We start from the raw sequence: 22,096 nt of genomic DNA on the forward strand, positions 1-22,096 counted from the left end.
AAACTTTTATTTGTTTACCAAATTCAAAACCAAGTTTTCATTCACTGTACTCAATCTGCTTTGTTTCAATCTTCGTTTGTTAACCTTCGTAAGCTTAGCTTTCAACCCAAGTCTCATGTCCTGTTGGTGTGGCATTTTCCATGAGTCGGAGACATCAGGAGGGTACAGTGGGATGCCACACTATTTCCAGTGCAGATCTTAATGGGGGAAAAAGATCCTTTTCTCACCGTGACCTACTCTCCCAAAATATTTCACACAAGCTCAAGCTTCAATTCTTTAGAAGCAAGTGTTTGCTTATGGAAGCGGACTTTTCTGTTGGACATGAAGAAAAAGTATCTGAAGCAAGCATGAGTCACAGCAAGGTGAATAGATAAGATAGAGCATAAGAGAGATATTTTCCATATCCAGATTGACAGGAGAAGAGCTGGGCATCCTATGCAAGCAAACAACCACGATTAAGGTCAATTGTTAAACCATGGCAGTTTGTAGGAGATGAAGAATGCTTACAGAATGGGTCACCAAAAGACTTGCAAGAGGAAAGAAGCTCCAATAGAATATACAAACTGCAATGTGTTACTCAGAAATCATAAATGCAAACAAGTGTCCTACTCATCTCTGTTGCGTAGCACATTGGTGTGCTGATTAGAGTTTACTAATCCTTAAGTGATAAACTTCAAGATGTACATAGTAATAAACAGCACCTATCATGATTAACTTCATATTACAACTGAAAATGGAAACAGGCCAAGCCAAAATAGTTCACTGCAAAACTTTATTCTTCAAGTAGTTATGAACAATACAGGGCTGTACGTAAATAGGGAAATAAAAATGGTCGCTTATTAAAAAAATTAAAAACTGTAATATACATTATTTACAGCTTTAGGTCATCATCATACAGTAAGTGTAACCAAACCCAGTTCTAGAGTCCAATGCACCTGAAATCACCAAAGGGCAGAACAGTAATAAGTAAACGTGCTACACACACACACAGCCATGTGCTTGAAGCAAAGATTCTTCCATTGGTAAAATATAAGTGAACTATCCCATTTTGCAATTTTATTTACTTCAACAAACATGAAGAAACAGCAAGCTTGTCGTCAAGTCAGAGATGTTCAGAAGTTGCTGCAAGAGTTCATTTTGAAGAGGTCAACTACCAAAGGAGGACGATTTTTGTTTAATTATAAAATGAGGATGTTTCTGTTCATTCTGAATAATTATGTTGGGTAATGGAATTTTCTCCACTGCAGCAGTCTACAACAGCAGACTGCAGTATTGCAAACAGTGTGTTACATACAATATTATTTACACAGACTGAAACAATAACATTTATTTCTTTTAATTTCACTAAGACTAATGCATCTTCCATCCATAACGAGCAACCAAACCTTTTAATAAGTTCAGATACTAGAAAACACAATACTTTGGGAGATCTTCCCTTTCACTGACATTTACAGGTAAACAGTACAGAATAAAAATTGTGTCTAAATATTTGAAACTGATTACAAATAGTCTATCAAACCCCAGCTTTGTGTTTCCTTCACTGAATCTGGCCTCAAATTATTCAATTAGTAATACACATGAGCCTTTGGAGCTGGTACTGTGAAGCCCCATCCAGTTCCAAACATCCTGGTTGATTCCCTAGATACTAGATGTCATGTGCTCCCTGCAAAGTTTGTATACTTTTTTTAATGCTTTTTAAACATTTTTAATATATAATAAAAACACTTGTTGGTTCCTAACAATATAGTTTGGCTCCCACAGTTGGGCAAAAATCAGGGAGATTTTCTGTCATATTAACTGGCAGTTGAAAACTTTCAGATGGGTGGCACCATTTTGAAAAAGTTAAACCACAAGTCTCAAGAATGCTACAGTTGTGAAAGGTTACCAAGTTCTACAAGATGGGTAACAGCACTGCTATGTTTAAAATACTTTTAAAACAATATTTGTAACAGGATTAGATGAAGCAGCTGCATTCTGTTCACCAAAGTGTTGTGCGGCTAAATAAATATATTCAGGCTGCAAGAAAACAGAGCTGAACATTGGTGCAAAAAGAGCAATCTTTCCCTTCACCTGCAGAGTGCCTTGTGCTGGAGTAATGGCTGCACCTTCATCCCTCTGGTAATTCACTCAATTGGCCATTCTTCCTATGTGAGTGGCTAGCGTTACCAGAACCAGGAACACTGGCCGACCTCTCCCAGGAGGAGGCCAACTGTAGCTTCATCACTGATCAGCCAGCTCAGGAAAAGCAAGGAAAGAATTCCTGCAAATCAGACTCCTTCAGACAAGCATTTTGTCTGTTTGGTTATAGCCCACATCCATTGCTGAACAGGCCAGGAGTATCTAAGGGAAGACAATGCAAGAGTATTGCAAGCACAAAGCAGTCTCCTGTGCTGGCCCCACTTCCCAAGATGTGGCAACAGTGAAAAACAGACATCAAGCCTGGGACCTTCTTGATCATTATGGCACTGAGAAATTGGGGAGCCCCTTTTAAGAAAAAAAGGGCCAGAACTACAGCACCATTCCCACCACCCGAGGAGATTTGTGCATAACTGATTAATGACGGTTTTATGCTGAATGATTGCAACGCATGAAGGTCACCTGATATCAGTGCAACAGAGATATCTGGAGTTTGGTAGCGATTTTCTTCACACTTTAAAAAAATTCTTACTGAGACCTGCACTGTATACTTAACCAAAGTGAGTGTACCCAAAAATTTTCACACCCTTGTTTCTCCCCCTCCATGCATTCAGAAGGACTAAACAGCTGGAATGGCCTTCCCAATGGGGATACCCAATTTCTGCATAAAGAGGAAGAGAAGACCCTGAGGCATGAGCTTTTCACCAAATATATTAATGACTTGGATGTACAACTCTCTAGTTCTTCATCCAAGTTTGCAGATGACAACGTTAGGAGGCACAGTTTGTTGTGTGGATAGAAGCAGGAAGTTACAAAGGAACACAGACAGACTAAGTGAAAGCAAAACTATGGCAGATGGAGTTCAATGTGTGTACGTGTGAGTTCATCCACTTTGGATCAGAGAAAAATAAATTGGAATATTAATGGTGAAAGATTAGCAACTGTGGAGGAAGAAAGTAAGTTAATGTCTATGTACACATCACTAAAAGCTAGTGCACAGGTACAAAAAGTAATCAAAAAACTAATAGAATATTGTCCTTTATCCCAAGGTGGTTGGAATTCAAAAGTGAGGAAGTTATGCTTCAGTTGTACACAGCCTTGGCGAGACCCCATCTGGGAGTACTCCATCAGTTTTGGGCACCAAATCTCAGGAAAGATACATTGGTCTTGGATGGGGTATATAAAACTGCATTTTAAAAAAAAAAGTAGCTCAACAGAATAGACATTTTTCTGGATTTAAAAGAAATGATTAAAAAAACTTTGCCGTCAGTTTTAATAGAAACCATAAGCTAAAGACTGCTGTTTATTTTTGTACAGTTCTTAAAACCATTACAACAGGTTACCTTGTATTGCAGGAGATTCTTCTATGCATTATAATGAGCTAATCAAGCTATAGGCATCACTGGAGCCCAGTGTTTACAGTTTTTGTTTCTGGGGGAAAAAAATTTCCTGGGAGTTCTTTAGCAATTCGATTTTAAGAGTTTGTAATACTCTTGAGAGAGAAAACATTTCTTGCAAGTTGACAAAATAATGTGCAATTGCATGAAATCACAAATACATATAATCCTCCAGAGAAAAAACTGGCACTCATTGAGCTTTTAGTTTATGCAGGTTAAACCGCTTTCCTAAAAAGAAAAAAAAAGTTTTGTAAACTCAGTGTTGGCTGAAGGGAAACCATACAGACTTCCTGGGGAGTATTCCCAGGTCACAAATGTAAAAGAGTGATGCCAAATCTTTACAATATATTAAAAGATTTTTTAAAAGAAGACAAAAAGGAATTTTCAGGAAAAGGGGGGGGGGGAAATACAGAGCATTAATAATCCACAGAAGAGTGACAATTTTTTTTAAATTATTTTTTTATTTAAGGGATCAGCATCTGTCCAATCCACATGCCTGTTATTACTACAGTTTGTTTCACTGTCTTTTCAGACAGCTATAAAGGGCATCAATGCAGTAGCCAAAAATGATCGAAAAATTATATTTAGAACCAATAAAATCTTTAGCAAAATGGCTAGAGATGAATAATTCAGCAGCAAAAGAACCAAAAATGCTGGAAGTGCACAGCAGGTGTGTCAGCTTTTAGAAAGGACAGATTAACATTTCAGATGCAGACCCTTTATCAAAATCAAACATTCCTTTCAGCCCTACCAAGGAGCGGTCTTATCTTCCAGTTTTCATTTCTGATGAAGGGTCTTTGCACCTGAAATGTTAATCTGCCTTTTTTCTTTACAAGGTCAGACAGACCTACTGTATGTTTTCACTATTTTGTTTTTGATTTTCAGCACTTAGTTTTTAAAAATAATTCAGCATATCTTCCAAAAACCAAGTGATTTGTCAAATTTCTTGACTAAAAATTACAGCACGTGCAAAGCCTCAATTGCAACTGAAGGGGGAAAGGAGTCAGATATTGGAATAAAGGTTACTGGCCAGCAAATCTTCCTAAAGATTCCAAAGCAAAGTATCAACATTTTGGACTAGATTTTCTAAATATAACAGACAGTATAAACCCATTTAAAATGAATGACTTACCACCAGTATAACAATCAGAAAATCTAGGGCTTTTACAGCAGTATACTCTTCAAGGTCAGGTATGGCACAAGTCAACTGCAGACCTGCATCCACATACCACCAATAAACTTCCAAAGATCTAGTGTAAAGCTTCCATTTCTAATATTGTAGTATCTCAAAGATGAGAGTGTTCAGCTTAATGATTATGAAGGGAATGTTTGGATCTTACTGATTAATGATCCTATAGAAGGTTGCTCAAACCCATATTACTTAGGACATTTAAACATGGAGCTATGGGCCACCATGTTTCAGTAGGTGAAAGGGCAGTTTTACATAACCACCCAACTGTTCTGTGCAACGCCCATCTATTACACAAAACAATAATACTTGAGTATTTTGCATGAAACAAGTTTTTCTTCCTTCTTTATACCAACTAATAGTGGAATTCTCCACTACCAGAAATTCAGACACAAGTTGAAGCCGGGTCCTTCTAAGGGCAGCACGGTGGCATAGTGGTTAGCACTGTTGCCTCACAGCGCCAGGGACCCGGGTTCGAATCCGGCCTCGGGCGACTGTCTGTGTGGAGTTTGCACATTCTCCCCGTGTTTGCGTGGGTTTCCTCCGGGTGCTCCGGTTTCCTCCCACAGTCCAAAGATGTGCAGGTTAGGTTGATTGGCTATGATAAATTGACCCTTAGTGTTAGGGGGATTAAATACGTGGGGTTACAGGATAGGGTGGGATATGTGTTGGTGTAGGGGTTACGGGGATCGGGTGGGATATGTGTCGGTGCAGGCTCGATGGGCCGAAATGGCCTCTATCTGCACTGTGGGGTTTCTGTGATTCTGTGATTGGTTTGGCTCAGATCTACATTGTACAGAGTTTTTACTAACTGAGCCACCAGGGTAGCGCTAGAGCTGCCATTTTAAGAATGGCCTGAGGAGACTACAGCCATGGATTCCTGGTCACTAACAGTGTGACCTGGTTATCCAAACTGTCCAGTCTACAGTGGGAGATGAATGGTGGCTAATGCTTCAGAACAGTAAATTCCATTGGTGCTATTCTAGAACTTCCAGTGTGCATGTTAATTCACATTTTAGTGTGTGATACACCATGCTTTATACAGGTGGACACCTTTCCCCCCCTCCCCCCCTCTATGAAATTTTCTAATTTTGGAGATTCAAGGCAGCTTTGAGCTAGTTTGAACTCAGCCTTTTCCCACCAAGCCTGTATAGAATAACTGAAAAGATTTGAAACACACCTTACGAGTATTCAATATGTTCTTACTTAATGTTGGGAACAAAGACATGATATTTAAAACCCAAGTTAAATTCAGGTATTAATAAAGTTTAATGCTGCAGCATGGCTATTCTTGGACAGCTAGTTTATTGCAGGTTCAAAATTAAATTAAAAAAACAATAAGCTTGCTGGAGTAGTGTTGTATCCTGCCATCCAGCAAGTAAAGAACACAGTGCCAGGAAATCTGTATCAAATATCCAGGCATTTGATTAGAACTATTGCGAGCATCACTGATTTTTTTTTAATGAAGTATAAAATTATAGGTTAGACTTTGTTGTGAGAGATCAATTTTTGGATCAATAATAGGAGGTAAAATATTCACAAGAACATTACAGTAGAGCTGCTAAAGGAGACACTGAGGCATTGGGATTTACCTGCAGAACTCAGCTTCGAAATACTAGCAGACACAATTAGGGTATTCATAGCATAACAGGAAAATAGGGGGTGATTTTAACCCTACCCGCTCAGCAGAAACCTGGCAGGCAGGTAGCTAAAATTGCCCTGGCTCTTACCTGCCTGAAAGCCACCATGATCCCAACATCTGCAATTTTAACTTGCGCTCCTGAGCAGGAGGCAAGGACATGCACCCGGAGCCGATAGGGTCCTTCTTTACATATGCATGTTGCGGCCCGATGACATCACTGAGACCCGACTGTAATTTTAACTCTGGCCTGAGTGGGGAATCCACCTGGAATTAAAATCGAGGCCTATGTCGTGTGAGGGTCAAAAGGAATGTTAAGCAATATACTAAATAGTCCAGTAGTTTCAGTGTACAGTATTTGTCACCCCATTAACATTCTTTTGTTGTGTTCACTATTCATCCAAATGGTTTAAGAATGAAACCCCAGAACAAAAATGTTAGCAAATGGGAAGTTCTTACCAATATATAGTTCATGTTTGCAACAAAAATATTTTTTGTCACTCATACCTGTACGACTATAAAAGTCCAAATGTGCCAAGCAAGTAGATTTACAGCACCAATCAATATCCAGAATGAAACTGCATTGATGACAGTGGATTGGGACCAGATACAATTTGAAGAGGATCTAAAGGGCTCTCTAATTTTATCCAAAGACACAGGAGTTGTGGCAGGAGATTAGGAGGACCCCATGGAAGTTCAGGGCATCAGATTCTTGACAGTCTATCTGCACCAGTTAGCAGGCTGTAGATGTTCATTTCTCATAGTAATAGTGAGAATACAACATGTACAATGAGATGGAATTTTCTGAAGCATGATGTGCAGAACAAAATTATGGGCATCACCATCATGGATGGATTTGTGCCTCATTTGCAATCAGACACAATGAAAATGTTTTTATTCCAGTCTTCTAGAAAATTAATTTCCAAACTCGTGCAGATTACTAAACCAAGTATTTAAAGGAAACTGGCTTCAAGAGAAGATTTACAGTCCAGCTTTCAGATGTTCCTTTGCCTCCCCAGGCCTCTACTGACATTTTGTAAACAGTTTGAAGACAAGCTTGGCAGTTCTAGATTCAGTGGAAGGAAATGTTTACTGGTTAGGTCCAAAGGAGGGCATAGCTACAAAATGTACTAGGCTAAATACTGTACATTCATCCCTTTTATACACTAAAAATGTTTCTGGCGTTATGTAAAGATGTTTTTAATAGTCTAGCTCTTGACTACATGGTATTTTATCCCTTATGCGATTGTTTCAGAATGGTGTGTGCAGAATGCTCCGTAGAAGAAAGATGACTACTAAAAGTGGGTCATCTCTTTTTCTAATAAACCAGTATCACACTAGAATAGTTTGTGCATCAGGTATACCTGGGCATAGTCTGCTGTCATGTTGAATGCAAAACAAAATTAAGAGAAAAGGGAGGTTACCATCAAAAGTCAGAGATAAACTTTAAACTTGAAAGCTTCCATCCAGCACATTTCTTCAAATTGCAGTGAGCACTGATCCTCTTTGGAGGCAGTTTGAAATTTGTACGGTGTACATCAGGGACATGTTCTATGAACATTGCTTTAATACTAAAATGAACCAAGCCTAGAGTCAGGACATCAGCAAAAACAGTAGCACTACAAGATTAAAAGCAGTCTGGAACAAACCACTGGTTTCTAGAACCACAACCTCTGGCAACCTAGAATTCGAGCTGTAACCAAAGTTTATAAATGATATACCAAAAGGAATTTACCTTCAACTGAACAAAAAAAGTGAAGAATTAGCAGCACATCAATGGGCAACATTCCATTGATCAAAAATTGCAAATGGATGTACGAGTTTACAAATCTTTGGTTACAGTCCCAGTTTCAATGTTACAAATAAATCAAAAAATACAAGTGTTTTATGCTTCCAATGTCCAGCTCTTGTTTGGCCCTCTTTTGCACTCTCAAACACAAAAGCATTCTATGCTCGAAAACCACCTCTAGCAGAAATTTCAGGGCAGTTCAAGCTGTACATTTTACTATAGCCATGTATCTGATAAAACTCGAGGTCAGTGCGCAACAGACATGCTTCAGTACACCAAGATGCACAATGTCAATGTTTCCCACTTCCACCTAAATGGTTAAAGAGCCAGTAGATCTGTCTGCAACAGTTGGGATGAGTTTGAGGAGCATGCAGACCCAAGGACTTGAAATGTAGTCTGGTTAGAAGGCCAGCCCTGAAATTACTGTACAGTAACTCAGATCTGCCTAGGAGACCAGCCCTGTAACTACTGTACAGTAATTCAGTCGTCATTTGAACCACAGAAAGGAAAACCCCACAAGGCAAAGCGTGGGGGAAGAGTAGAAATGTTCGAATTTCACAATCATTCAGAAATATTCAAACCATATTTTCTCAGTTTCATTATGAATTGTAAACAGAGTGAATAATGGTTCTTGTGATTTTTTTGCTGCTGGCATGCGCCCTGCTAAAAGCTAGTTTGTGCACAATCGTACTGGCTAGAGTGACATGCACAATAAGTGATGGCAAGAATCCCAGTCAAGTGATCCATTTACTTGTATAGTAGTTCCTTTCCAAAAAGAACACTAATATAGTGCAGTGAGTGGAAGGGAGCTTCAGGTGCACTTAGAAGCAGCAGTAATGAACAAAAGCAAGGTTGGTCATTACAAATGTTAGAACAGTAAAGCAGCTAGTCACTAATGGTAGTATTTAAACCTAGTCACCTGGTAGGGCTTTTCTATCACCACAATAAAGCACAAATACCAACACAATATCCTCAGGTATGTGGGAGGGGGGGAAACAGGAAACGCCATATTCAATGCTTGCAATTATCTTACTAATATACAGTAGTAAACATCTCCCCAGAGTCCATTTTTTTACCTGGATACCACAGAGCACAGTTCACATTTGCAAAATGTTTAAAAACTTCCAAGTTTGGCACATGTAATACTGATACTCTCCCTGCAGTTTGTATTAGAGCGCATTTACAGTTGTGTGCATCAGTCACCACTAATGGGCAACATGACTGGTAACTGTACAAAATGCTTTGCTTGGAGGCTTCACCGACTTAGTCATCTTCATGCCCTCCTTCCTGGAAAAAGCACATACGGTGCTGTAGTGCAGAGATTCAAACAGCAGACTGCTTTTCTTTCCTCCCACTGGCCTGGAAATCACCTAACCTTGCATGTTTTACACAACATCCTGGGCTTGCAAGTTGGCATTCAATTCTGCTGTCTTTCAGCAGGTTTTCATCAAACTTTCATTTTTTCCCCCCACATTAAGAGCGCCAACAGTACTTGCTTAGTTGGTTGAAATCTTCCCTCATAGGGTGGCTAGAATCCTGGAGAATGAGATGACAACTGTGAGCACGGTTTGTCCAGCACCAAATACCAATGCCTCAAGTGGAGCCATGGTTTTCCCTGCCACCCTGTACACACCAGCCACTGCTGCACCTACACAAGGGGAAGAGAAAGGGCAATTACTTCACAGCAAAGTATTCAATCATTATGTTAAGCTAACCAGAAATTACATATCCATCTGCAAAAATGCAGGCAAGACTTGCAACCAACAGGGCCAAATTCTCTGGACATTTTTGGATGTCCAAATCCAATGCAATGGAGCTGAAAATCTGGAAGCAAAGTTGCAAGGTTTGGAACTTGTTAGGAGTTGCAACATGCTGGCCAAGTGAAATATCCAATTTCAGAAAGGATCACCACCAGCCGTGCCATCGATTCGCTAAGCTCCAATAGGCAAAGTCCTCGAACACTGATTTTCACATAGGTGACCCCCTTACACACAACAAATTTTTTGCAAGTCATTTTTGAGGGTTGAAGAGATAGAATTTCACACATGGAATCTGAAATAGTAAAAGGTACAATGAAAGTGTGCAATAAAACACAAATTAATAAAAAAGCCCACCTGTCCTCATTATTCAAAAATCTTAAGTAAAGCCTATGGCAAGTCAAATTCGGCTGTTACGACGAGAGATTTGGGAGTTTTACCAATGTTTAAAAAATATTTATTCTGCATGTCCATCCATTTTTCTGTGAAAACTGCAAATAGGTGTCCTTGATCATAAGCACCAAGGGGGAAAACAGCAGACGCAAAGGTTACTGACTGGTACTCCTTTTGATGTATTAAATGGTCAATGATCAAAAGCAATTGGGAAACCCTAAACAACAGTCATGGCTGAATTTGACACAAGGCTATTAATGGTTTAGAAAATGGTCTTTTAATGTCAGTAACCTTATATAATCATTCGCTTCAGCTGTAAGTGAAAGACGACCAAGCAAAATGAGTTTGGGACAGTCTCAATCTGTTGAATGTTGTAACGTGATTTAAAATAATAATTTGTCAACGCATTCCTTTCTTTTAGCAATTTTAGTGGTAGAGCAAATGTCAGACAGGGAATTTAATTTAGTCTCTATACATGAACAACGGGTCTAGGGAACGGAATAAACATTTGGCCTAAGCACTTACCGTACTATAAACACAAGCTTGTAGCACAGAGGCAAAGGCTAAAAAGATTATAAACTGCAGCCTCAGCTAAATGTGCAAACTATGTATTACGTAAGCACAGGCCAAGGCTGTATTATAGTATAAGAATAGAACCAGGTCCGCTTTAACTTCAGGGAGTTCAGGGGTCAAGAGCAATGCAGTTGCGTGGAGGGCAGGAGCTGGTCACTCCAGGACTTGTGTTGTTCTGACATCAGAGTGTTCTCGAAGGTAGTCAGAGCCTGGGAACCAGGTTATATTATAAATGGAAGACCAAAATCAGTCACTGTAATAAAGCTTGTTATTATAAAAACCACTCATGCATGAATCATAAATGGAGTTATTGTCGCCAGACTAACAACCTTTTGTCGTGACGGTATCAACTAAGAAATCTGCTAACACAATCCAATTTCAAATGGACCTCCAGCAAATTCACAGTACAACATAAAATCATCATCAGGGTTACCTGGTTTTAAAGTTTAACCAACAGAAAAATTTGGCATTGTTCATCTTAGGTTAATGTTCAAGTAGCAGAGCCAGGCTCTGGTCAGCCAAGCAGGAGGCAACAGCACCAGCAGGTGAGTGGAGAGCTGGGAAATGTGGGAGCCATTAGATCAACAAAAAAAGTCTTAATCACAAGTATCGCTAAGCCTCAGGGTCAATGAAAATCTGAACGGTGCAAAATTAAAAATGTCAATAATGCAATAAATTTGGTACAAACTGAAATGGGAAAAATAAACCCTGAAAACCTGGAGCATTGCCTGTAATTCAGCACTGACTGGTGTGCCAGAGTGGTCTATAAAAGGAAAAGCAAGCTTCACACACGTACTCTTCAACAGTTGAGAAAGTGCAGTGCACTTTGCTTCTTGTTTGTGCTATATCTGGAAGTTTTAGACAAACCTGTTTCGGGGGGGGGGGGGGGAAAGAGATCATTTTTGTCTTCATCGCATGGGTGGTAATCTGGTAGAGTGGTTGGCCTGCCCATATAGAAGACACACTAATTTCATCCCGCTGCAGCTGCTGGCGCCAGGTCAGCCCAATATCGGATGACATTGCTGCAGAAAAGTTAGGCCGTGGCCCATATGATTCTTGTAGAGCCAGAAGCACAAGCTACCAAGTGGGCCCTTTAAATTGCATCAGGGTCCTTATCTATATCATTGGACACCAATTTGCATCGATTAACTAGGCTCCTACCTGATTCAGGCGGATGGCCAGAGTTAAAATGGCAGTGGAGCAGGAAAAGGCCTTTAAGTTAACCAACTTGATTTTAACTCTGCTCCAGTCCTCCATCAGAAGGAGCGAGTTAAAAGTGGACCCTAGTATTCTCTGGACATCCTCGTTGCAATCCCACAGGAGGCCCACTAGTAATACAAGAAAGGTCTTGCACGTTAGCGCACATTTGTCGCACTTACTTCCTGTGACACTTTGCCGCACCCCTCCATTATAAAACAACTAGCGGCGAGAGCAGGACCAGAGGCGAGAGAGGCGGGGATAAAAAAGCAGCGATCTGAGGCCCGAGACCAGCACCAGGAGAGGCGGGGATAAAAAAGCAGCGATCCAAGGCCAGAGACCAGCACGGAGAGCGGGACCAGAGGCAGGGATAAAAGAAGCAGCAGAGAGACAGTAAAAAAAAATCAAATCAAGGAGTGACGTCACAGGACAGTAGGTGGGTGATTGGTTGGTGAGTATTAGGCATAGAAATTCAGTGGCGCCCCATTTCAGCCTCGCCAGGGCGCCGGAAGTAGCGCCCCAGAAGTAGTTGCGGCCGCCCGCTGCAAATTCAGAGCACCCCAGAGGGAAGCGCGGCGCTACTCGAGGCGCCCCGCATCCCTCTTGGGGCGCTGCAGCTGAAGATCGCAGCACAACGTGCCGCAGCGCCACACGCTGCGGCACGGCGTGCTGCAGGCCTTCCTCCCCTTCTTAAAGGGGAGGGGCCTGCTGCAGCGCGGTCGACAATTGCGAGTGCCGGCAAAAGAGCCCGGCACCGAGGCCGGGGACGGCGGCGCGGAGGGGTGCTGGCAGGCGGCCAGCAAAAAAAATGGCCGCCCCGCATCTCAGCACCTCTACCGCCGCAGGTAGGCCCCCCTGAACCGGTTGCAAATTGCGACTGGTGTTAAAGCAGGGGGCGCTACTAAATTTCACGATCGGGGCGGTAGCAGGGCGCTGCGCACACCGATGACGTCATCGGTAGCGGTGCAGTGCTAACGGCTAGCGCCGCCATTAGCGCACCGCTAAATTTAGCGGGAGGCGTAGGCAGTGGCGTCCAACCCACTAAGTGCCCTCTTAAGGCGCTAACGGGTGGCGCAGCCCACTGAATTTCTAGGCCTTAGTGTTTTATTTCTCTCTAAGCTATGGCAGTGGTTTAGAGAGCTGGGGAACTATAACTATTACTTTATTAAATTAATAACTTAACTAGATAAATGAATGAATTAATATAACTATAAATAATCACTTGAATAAAATCTTTAATTAAATAAATAAAAAAAACAAGGTTAGAATGGGATGGCAGGGCAGGTGGCGTGCCGTAACTGCAGCACGTGGGAGTTTGCGGAGAGCAGCAAGATACTGAGCAATCACATCTGCAGCAAGTGTCTGTAAGTTCAGGAACTTAGTTCAGAGTTGTTGAGCTGGAGATGAACTGCAGACATTGCGATGCATCAGGGAGGGGGAGAGTTACCTGGACACTTTGTTCCAGGAGACAGTCACACCCCTCAGGTTAAGTAGCACTTTAGAGTTAGTTAGTGGTTGGGGAAAGGAGAATATGACTGTGGGTCAGGCAGGTATGGGGACCTGGGATGTAGTGATGGAGGAGCCTCATCCCTTGACCTTGTCCAACAGGTACTTGCTGCTTGTATGGATGAGAATAATGACTGCAGGGAGGATGGGCAAACTGTGACCACAGCACCGTGGGACAGGGGACCAATCAAGCGTGGGGGGGGGGGGGGGGGGGGGAAGTAAAAAGGAATGTGGTAGTGGTAGGGGACAGTATAAATCAGGGGGGATAGATACTGTTCTCTGCATCTGCGAGCAGGAGTCCCGAAGGCTGGGTTGCCTGCCTGGTGCTACGGGTAAGGATAGCTCCTCACGGCTGAAGAACTTGGAGGGGGGAGGATCCAGTTGTTGTGGTCCACATAGGAAGCAATGATATAGGTAGAACTAATTTCATAGTAAAGGATCCTCTGGGGAAGAGTGATCATAATATGTAAAGTATTTCACATTGAGTTTGAGTGCGACATACTTAAATTGGAAACTAGAGTCTTAAACTTAAATAAAGCCAATTACATAGGTATGAAGGGAGAGTTGGCCAAAGCAGATTGGGAAATTAGATTAAAAGGTATGATAGTAGTAAGCAGTGGCAAACATTTAAAGAAATATTCTGAAATTCTCAACGACTATACATTCCAATGAGAAATAAAAACGCCATGGGAAAAGTGATCCATCCATGTCTAACTAAAGAAGTTAAGGATAGTATTAGATTAAGAGAATTATCATGTTGCGAAGAACAGTAGTAAGCCTGAAGATTGGGAGAGCTTTAGAAACCAGCAAAGGATGACCAAAAAGAGTAAACCAACAAGAAATATAAAAACAGATTGTAAGAGCTTCTACAAGTATGTAAAAAGGAAGAGTGTAGAAAAAGTAAATGTTGGTCCCTTACAGGCAGAGACAGGAGAAAGTACGATGAGGACTAAGGAAATGACAGAAGTTAAACAAATATTTTGAATCTGTCTTCACAGTGAAGACACAAAAAGCATACTAAAAATAGTGGGGAACCAAGGGGCTAATGAGAGTGAGGAACTTAAAGTAATTAATATCAGTAAAGAAAAAGTACTTAAGAAACTAAAATGGGACTAAAAGCCGACAAATCCCCTGGATCTGATGGCCTATATCCTAGGGTTCTAACAGAGGTGGCTGCAGAGATAATGGATGCATTGTTGGTGATCTTCCAAAATTCCCTAGAATGGTCCCAGTGGATTGGAAGGTACCAAATGTAACTCCGCTATTCAAGAAAGGAGGGAGAGAGAAAACAAGGAACTACAGGCCAATTAGCTTGACATCAGTTGTCAGGAAAATGCTGGAATTCATTATTAAGGAAGTGGTAACAGGACACTTAGTAAATCATAATATGATTAGGCAGAGTCAACATGGTTATAAGGGGAAATAGTGTTTGACAAATTTATTAAGAATTTTTTGAGGATGTAACTAGCAGGGTAGATAAATAGAAACCAGTGGGTGTAGTATATTTGGATTTCCAAAAGACATTTGATAAGATGCCACATAAAAGGTTGTCGTGCAAGATAAGGGCTCATGGGGTTGGGGTAATATATTAGCTTGGATAGAGGATTGGTTAACGGACAGAAAATAGAGAGCAGGAATAAACAGAACTTTTTCAGGTTGGCAGGCTGTAACCAGTGAGGTGCCGCAAGGATCAATGATTGGGCCTCAGTTATTTACAATCTATATCAATGACCTAGAAGAAGGGACTGAGTGCAACGTATCCAAGTTTTCTGATGATACAAAGCTAGGTGGGAAAGTAAGCTGTGAGGAGGACAAAGAGCCTGCAAAGGGATATAGGCAGGTTAAGTGAAGGGGCAATAAAGGGCAGATGGGAGTAGAATGTGGGGAAATGTGAGGTTAGTCACTTTAGTAGGAAGAATAGAAATACAGAATATTTTTTAAATGGTGAGAAACTATTAAATGTTGGTGTTCAGAGAGATTTAGATGTTCTCGTACAGGAAACAGAGTTAGCATGCAGGATGAGAGGATTCAGGAAAGAATAAATTTAAAAGCAGCAAGAGAAATGTCAAGACTCTAGAGCAGAGCAGAGTTTTGGGTAAAAATAAGCAGAGTGGGTCAGGAAGGGAGAGAGAGTGTAACAAAGCCATCAGTGACTAAGGTGACATCAGGGAAACATGTTTTAAATAGTCAAAGCTAAAGGCACTATAACTGAATGCACGAAGCATTCACAACAAAACAGATGAATTAATAGCGGAGGTAGAAATTAATAGGTTTGATCTAATAGCCATTACGGAGACATGGTTGCAAAGTGACCAAGGTTGGGAACTAAATATTCCAGGATACTTAACTTTCAGACGAGATAGGCAAAATGGAAAAGGAAGAGGGGTAGTACTGATAATAAAGAATGGGATAAAGACAGTAGAGAGAAAGGATCTTAGCTCTGAAAATCAAGAAGTAGAATCAGTTTGAGTGGAGCGAAGAAACAGCAAGGGGCAGAAAACATTGATGGGAGTTGTTTATAGGCCCCTAAACAGTAGTTGTAATGTAGGGCAGAGTATAAATCAGGAAATTAGAAGCGCATGTAACAAGGGTAATATAGTAATCATGGGGGACTTAATCTACATATAGACTGGGCAAACCAAATTTGCACTAATAGTGTGGAGGACTAATTCATGGAATGTTGTATGCAAGATAGTTTTCTAGATCAGTCTATTGAGGAACCAACTAGGGAACAGGCTATTTTAGATCAAGTATTGTGCAATGAGAATTAATAACCTTGTAGTAAAGGGGCCCTTAGGGAAGAGTGACCATAATATGGTAGAATTTTATATTAAGTTTGAAAGTAATTTAGTTAAATCCAAAACTAGGGTCTTAAATAAATCTAAACAAAGCAAACTACGCAGGTATGAAGGGCGAGATGGCCAAGGTAGATTGGGAAACTACATTAAAAGGTATGACAGCTACCTGGACTACACTTCCTTCCATCACGCTTCCTGTAAGGACTCTATTCCATTCTCCCAGTTTCTCCAGCTCTGCTGCGGTTCTGACGATGCCATCTTCCATACTAGTGCTTCCAATATGTCTTCCTTTTTCCTCAACCGAGGATTCCCCACTACCGTGGTCGACATGGCCCTCGACCGTGCCTGTTCCATTTTTCGCACTTCTGCTTTCACCCCTCCCAGAACCACAATAGGGTTCCCCTTGTCCTCCCCTTTCACGCTACCAGCCTTCACATTCAACAGATCATCCTCCACCATTTCCGCCACCTCCAGCGTGATCCCACCACCAAACACATCTTCCCTTCCCCCACTTTCAGCATTCCCAAGGGACCGCTCCCTCTAAGACACCCTGGACCACTCCTCTATCACCCCACAACACCCCTTCCCCTTCCCACGGCACCTCCCCATGCAGGTGCAGGAGATGCAACACCTGCCCTTTTACCTCCTCTCTTCCCACTGTCCAGGGCCCCAAACACTACTCCTAGGCGAAACAGCGATTTACTTGTACTCCTTGCAATTTAGTACAGTATACTGCATTCGTTGCTCATGATGCAGTCTCCTCTACATTAGGGAAACCAAACGCAGATTGGGTGACCGCTTTGCGAACACCTCCTTTCAGTCTAGTCACATGTCACTTTAATTCTCTGCTCCAATCCTACTCTGATCTCTGTCTTCGGCCTCTTACACTGTTCCAACGAAGCTCAAGGAACAGCACCTCATCTTTCGATTAGGCACTTTACAGCCTTCTGGACTCAACATCGAGTTCAACAATTTCAGACTATAACCTCAATCCCTAGATTTGTTTTCTTTTTTCTCTCACATGACAACTGTTGATGATTCAGCCATTGCCATTTACACCTCATCTAGAGTCATTTTTTTTTGTTAACTTGTCCCATTACCATCTCCTTTTGTCTTGCGCCATCATTCCTTTTGTCTTTTAACCTCTCCTGCCTTCCATCCTATCACAGACCTTCCCTTTATACTTTTCTCCCCTCCTCCCTTTTCCTGCCCCACACTTGCTTACAAATCTGTTACATCTTTAACTTTTTCCAGTTCTGACGAAGGGTCATCGATATATATTCACACTTTTGACAGGTCTCTCCGCTTAGACCCATTAAAAAAAAAATTAAATCACGTATTTAGAATGTTTAAAATATTTTAAACAAAAATTTAATTTTTTGAAAAAAATTTAAGTTTTTTACGAGGCTAAAATAAACTTACCTTTTTTTAAAAAGAAAAGTATTTTTAAATTATAAATGAGTGAATTTTTTTTAATTTTTTTTAAACTCTTATGCTGGTAAAAGCAGGCCTTACGCTTGCTTTTACCAGGCGTAAGATTTTTAAAGGTTTGCAGCGGGCGGAGGTTGTGCAGAAAGCGGAACTCTCTGCCTGCGGAGGCCCTGCTCCCGGGCAGGCAGATCGGAAGCGCCGGTTATCAGCGCATGCGGAAAATACAGGCCAATAATAGGATTGGGCAGAGTCCACACTGATTTATGAAAGGGAAATCATGTTTGACAAATCGGTTAAGAGTTTTTTTGAGGTTGTAACTAGCAGAATGATACAAAACTAGGTGGGAATGTAAGTTGTGAGGAGGATGCAAAGAGGCTTCAAGGGGATATAGACAGGCTAAGTGAGTGGGCAAGAATGTGGCAGATGGAATGCGAAGTTATCCACTTTGGGAGGAAAAATAGAAAAGCACAGTATTTTTTTAAATGGAGAGAGATTGGGAAATGAGGGACCTGGGTATCCTTGTACACGAATCACCAAAAGCTAACATGCAGGTACAGCAAGCAATTAGGAAAGCAAATGGTATGTTAGCCTTTATTACAAGAGGATTTGAGTATAAGAGTAGGGCCCTGGTGAGACCACACCTGGAGTATTGTGTACAGTTTTGGTCTCCTTACCGAAGGAAGGATATATTTGCCATAGAGGGAGTGCAACAAAGGTTCACCAGACTGGTTCCTGGGATGGGGGGATTGTCCTAGGAGGACAGATTGAGTAGACTGGACCTATACTCTGGAGTTTAGTAGAATGAGAGGTGATCTCATTGAAACATAAAAAGATTCTATGGGGAATTGACAGGGTAGATGCGGAGAGGTTGTTTCCCCTGGTTGGAGAGTCTAGAACTAGGGGGGCATAGTCTCAGGATAAGGGGTCGGCCATTTAGGACTGAGATGAGGAGGAATTTCTTCACTCAGAAGATTGTAAATCTTTGGAATTTTCTTCCCCAGAGTGCTGCGGAGGCTCAGTCGTTGTGTATATTCAAGACAGAGCCCGATAGATTTTTGGATATTAAGCTAATCAAGGGATATGGGGATACTGCAAGAAAGTGGAGTCGAGGTCAAAGAGCAGTCATGATCTTATTGAATGGTAGAGCAGGCTCGAGGGGCCGTATGGCCTACTCCTGCTCCTAATTCTTATGTTCTTAACTTAGCCAACTCACCATGAGCAATGCTAGAGGCAATCTGACAGTATCAAGAATTATTCCAATATAGAACAGTTAAATGACAGTCAGAGAGTAGGTAAGAACCTCAAAGATGTTAACAGGGCTGAAACGGTGACTGAGCACAAGATAATTAATATATCATAAATGATTATTTTCACCAAAATTAACAAGGGAAGTCATGAGCATCAACTCCCTATAATAGTGATAACACAAGTAGAAATGACAACCGTTGTATAAAATAAAAAAATGAAGTCCTAGACAGGCTAGAAGATCGCAAACAAATAATTCACCAGTACTTACCCCCGAGTACGAAGAGACAGGATGAAAAGGAGATATTGATCATCATTGGGAGGGAGCCAATGAATACTAAAATGGTCCTGACAGATTGGCCCCTAAAGTAGGTGAATGTGGCACCCACTCCTAAAAAGGTGATGAGACACTAACTAACGATGTCTACAGCTTCCCTCTGTGCTTCACTTGGTGGAGTGGCCCCCATTATCAAATCACACCTTGGTTTGTCCCCCTTCACCTCTGGCACCTTCTCCTCCTTTGAGCGTCTCACCTTGTTCCACCCTCTCGCTGCTTATTTAAAATCCTCATTCTCTACCACCCACCTATGTACCACAAAGTTTCTCACCAAGATACCTTCAATGCTTTCCTCCCTCAGCCTCTGCACCAAGCGATTTCTCATCCTTGGTAATTTAAACCCCCATCTGAACTCATCATGCCCACTCTCCAGAGTTCACTACCCTCCTATCCTCCCTTAATCTCTTCCTCCATATAAACTCCTCTACACATATTCACAGCCACCGCCTCGACCTTGCCTTCGCACGTGACCTCTCTACTCCCATTGTGTCAACGTCAGATAAAGCCATAATCACTTCCTTGCATCCCCTTCCAAACCCCACGACCTTCTGTATTCATCCCTAGAAAATGCTCTCCCCCAAGTCATTTACAGTGACACTTTCAAACTCGTCCTGTCATAATCTTATGCGTTACCTTGGTAGTTCAGGAGGGGGGTCGAATGCATAGCTATTAGATCTGATGGTGGCAGTTGATCAAGTCTTTGAGGATTGAGTCACCAATTTCTTTAACACTGTTTTTAGAATGTATTTTTAAGAGTGCAGTTCATTCGCTCCACTATCCCTGATGAAGGAATCCAGGAAAAATGTTTATTTTTTTATTTTTTATACACAGTGGTTAGAAAGTGGAACTTGCAACCACAAGGAGTAGTTGAAGAAAATAGCATTGATGTATTCAAGGGGAAGCTGGATAAACACAGGAGGGGGAAAGGGACAGAAGGTTATGCTGATGGGGTTAGATGAAGAGGGGTAGGAGGAGGCTCCTCCTATGGAGCAGAAATACTGCCATGGACCATTTGGGCCGAATGGCCCGTTTCTATGCAGTACATTGTATGTAATTTTATGAAGTAGGGTTGTGGGGGATATGAAATGACATTTTTTATTCTCAGCAATTGCATTGTGTATTGCAAGACCCTTCTTGTAAAATGACTTCCTTGGTCAGAATCTATTGATGTGGGGAGCCCCCATCTGGTGAATACATGATTTACTAGAATCTTTGCTTTGGCCTGGATGATGGCACTGGGAAATAGAAAAGTGCCTACGCATTTAGAAAAGGTGTCCACTACCACTAGAACATACTTATTCTCTTTTGACGAAGGCGGGAAGTCATAGAGTCAAAACGGCACAGGAGGCCATTCGGTCCATCAAATCCATGCTGGCTCTCTGTAGAGCAATCCAGTCAGTCAGTCAGTCTCATTCCCCCGCTCTATCCCCGTAGCCCTGCAAGTTTATTTCCCTCAAGTGCCTATCCAGTCTGCCCTTGAAAACATTGCGTGTCTCCGCTTCCACCACTGCCGTCGGCAGCAAATTCCAGGTCATCACCACTCGCTGCGTAAAAAGGTTTTTCCTCACATCCCTCCTGTATCTCTTGCCCAAAACCTTAAATCTGTGTCCCCTAGTCCTTGTACCATCAACTAGTGGGAACAGCCTTTCCCCGTCTAGCCTATCCAAACCCGTCATAATCTTGTACACCTCTATCAAATCCCCCCTCAACCTCCTTTGCTCTAATGAAAACAAATCCAGCTTCTCCAACCTGTCCTTGTAGCGAAGATCCCCCATCCCCAGAACCATTCAGGTAAATCTCCTCTGCACCCTCTCAAGGGCCTTCACATCCTTCTTAAAAAGTGTGGTGACCAGAACTGGATGGAATATTCCAGTTGTGGCCTAAGCAACACTTTATAACGATTCAGCATAACTTCTCTATTTTTGTACTCAATACCTCTATTTATGAAACCCAAGATCCCATATGCTTTGCTAACCACTCTCTCAATATGTCCTGCCACCTTCAGGGACATTTGTACATTAACTCCCAGGTCCCTCTGTCCCTGCACACTCTTTAAAACTGTGCCATAAAGTATATATTGCCTCTCCCTGTTCCTTCTGCCAAAATGCATCACCTCACACTTTTTTGTATTAAATTCCATCTGCCACTTGTCTGCCCATTCTGTTAGCCTTTCTATGTCATGTTGCAGTCGATTTGTATCATCCTCACGGTTTGCCATACCACCAAGTTTGGTGTCATCGGCAAATTTAGAAATTCTACCTTGTATTCCAAATATCCAGGTCATTTATATACATATCAAAAAAAGCATTGGCCTCAGCACTTGGGGAACACCACTGTCTACCATCCTCCAGTCTGAAAAACAGCCATTTACCACAACTGTTTTCTGTCCTTAAGCCAATTCCATATCCAAGCCGCCACTGACCCACCTATTCCATGAGCCTCAATTTTGTTAACCAACCTTCTAATATGGTACTTTGTCAAATGCTTTCCTAAAATCCATGTAGACAACATCCATTGCATTCCCTTCATCGATCCTCCCTATTACTTCATCAAAAAATTCAATTAGATTAGTCAAACATGATCTGCCTTTTACAAATCCGTGTTAGCTCTTAATTAGTTTAAACCTCTCCAAATGCACATTAATTTTTTCCTTGATTATTGTTTCTAAAACTTTACCCACCACTGATGTTAAACCAGCCAGCCTGCAGT

General features: G+C 41.6%; 1 protein-coding gene across 1 annotated transcript in view; it reads right to left on the reverse strand.

Moving 5' to 3' along the window:
* Nucleotides 1–758: 758 nt before the first annotated feature.
* tmem170b (transmembrane protein 170B) overlaps nucleotides 759–22,096 on the reverse strand; it is a 119,066-nt gene continuing 97,728 nt past the window's right edge. The window contains exon 3 of the mRNA XM_085988808.1: nucleotides 759–9,798. Coding sequence (XP_085844934.1) covers nucleotides 9,668–9,798 — 131 coding nt within the window. The 3' untranslated portion in view covers nucleotides 759–9,667. The remainder of the gene's footprint in view (nucleotides 9,799–22,096) is intronic.

Source organism: Somniosus microcephalus, chromosome 5 (genome assembly GCF_052327205.1).
Source record: "Somniosus microcephalus isolate GS21.2 chromosome 5, FLI_Smic_1.0, whole genome shotgun sequence".
Taxonomy (NCBI): Eukaryota; Metazoa; Chordata; class Chondrichthyes; order Squaliformes; family Somniosidae; genus Somniosus; species Somniosus microcephalus.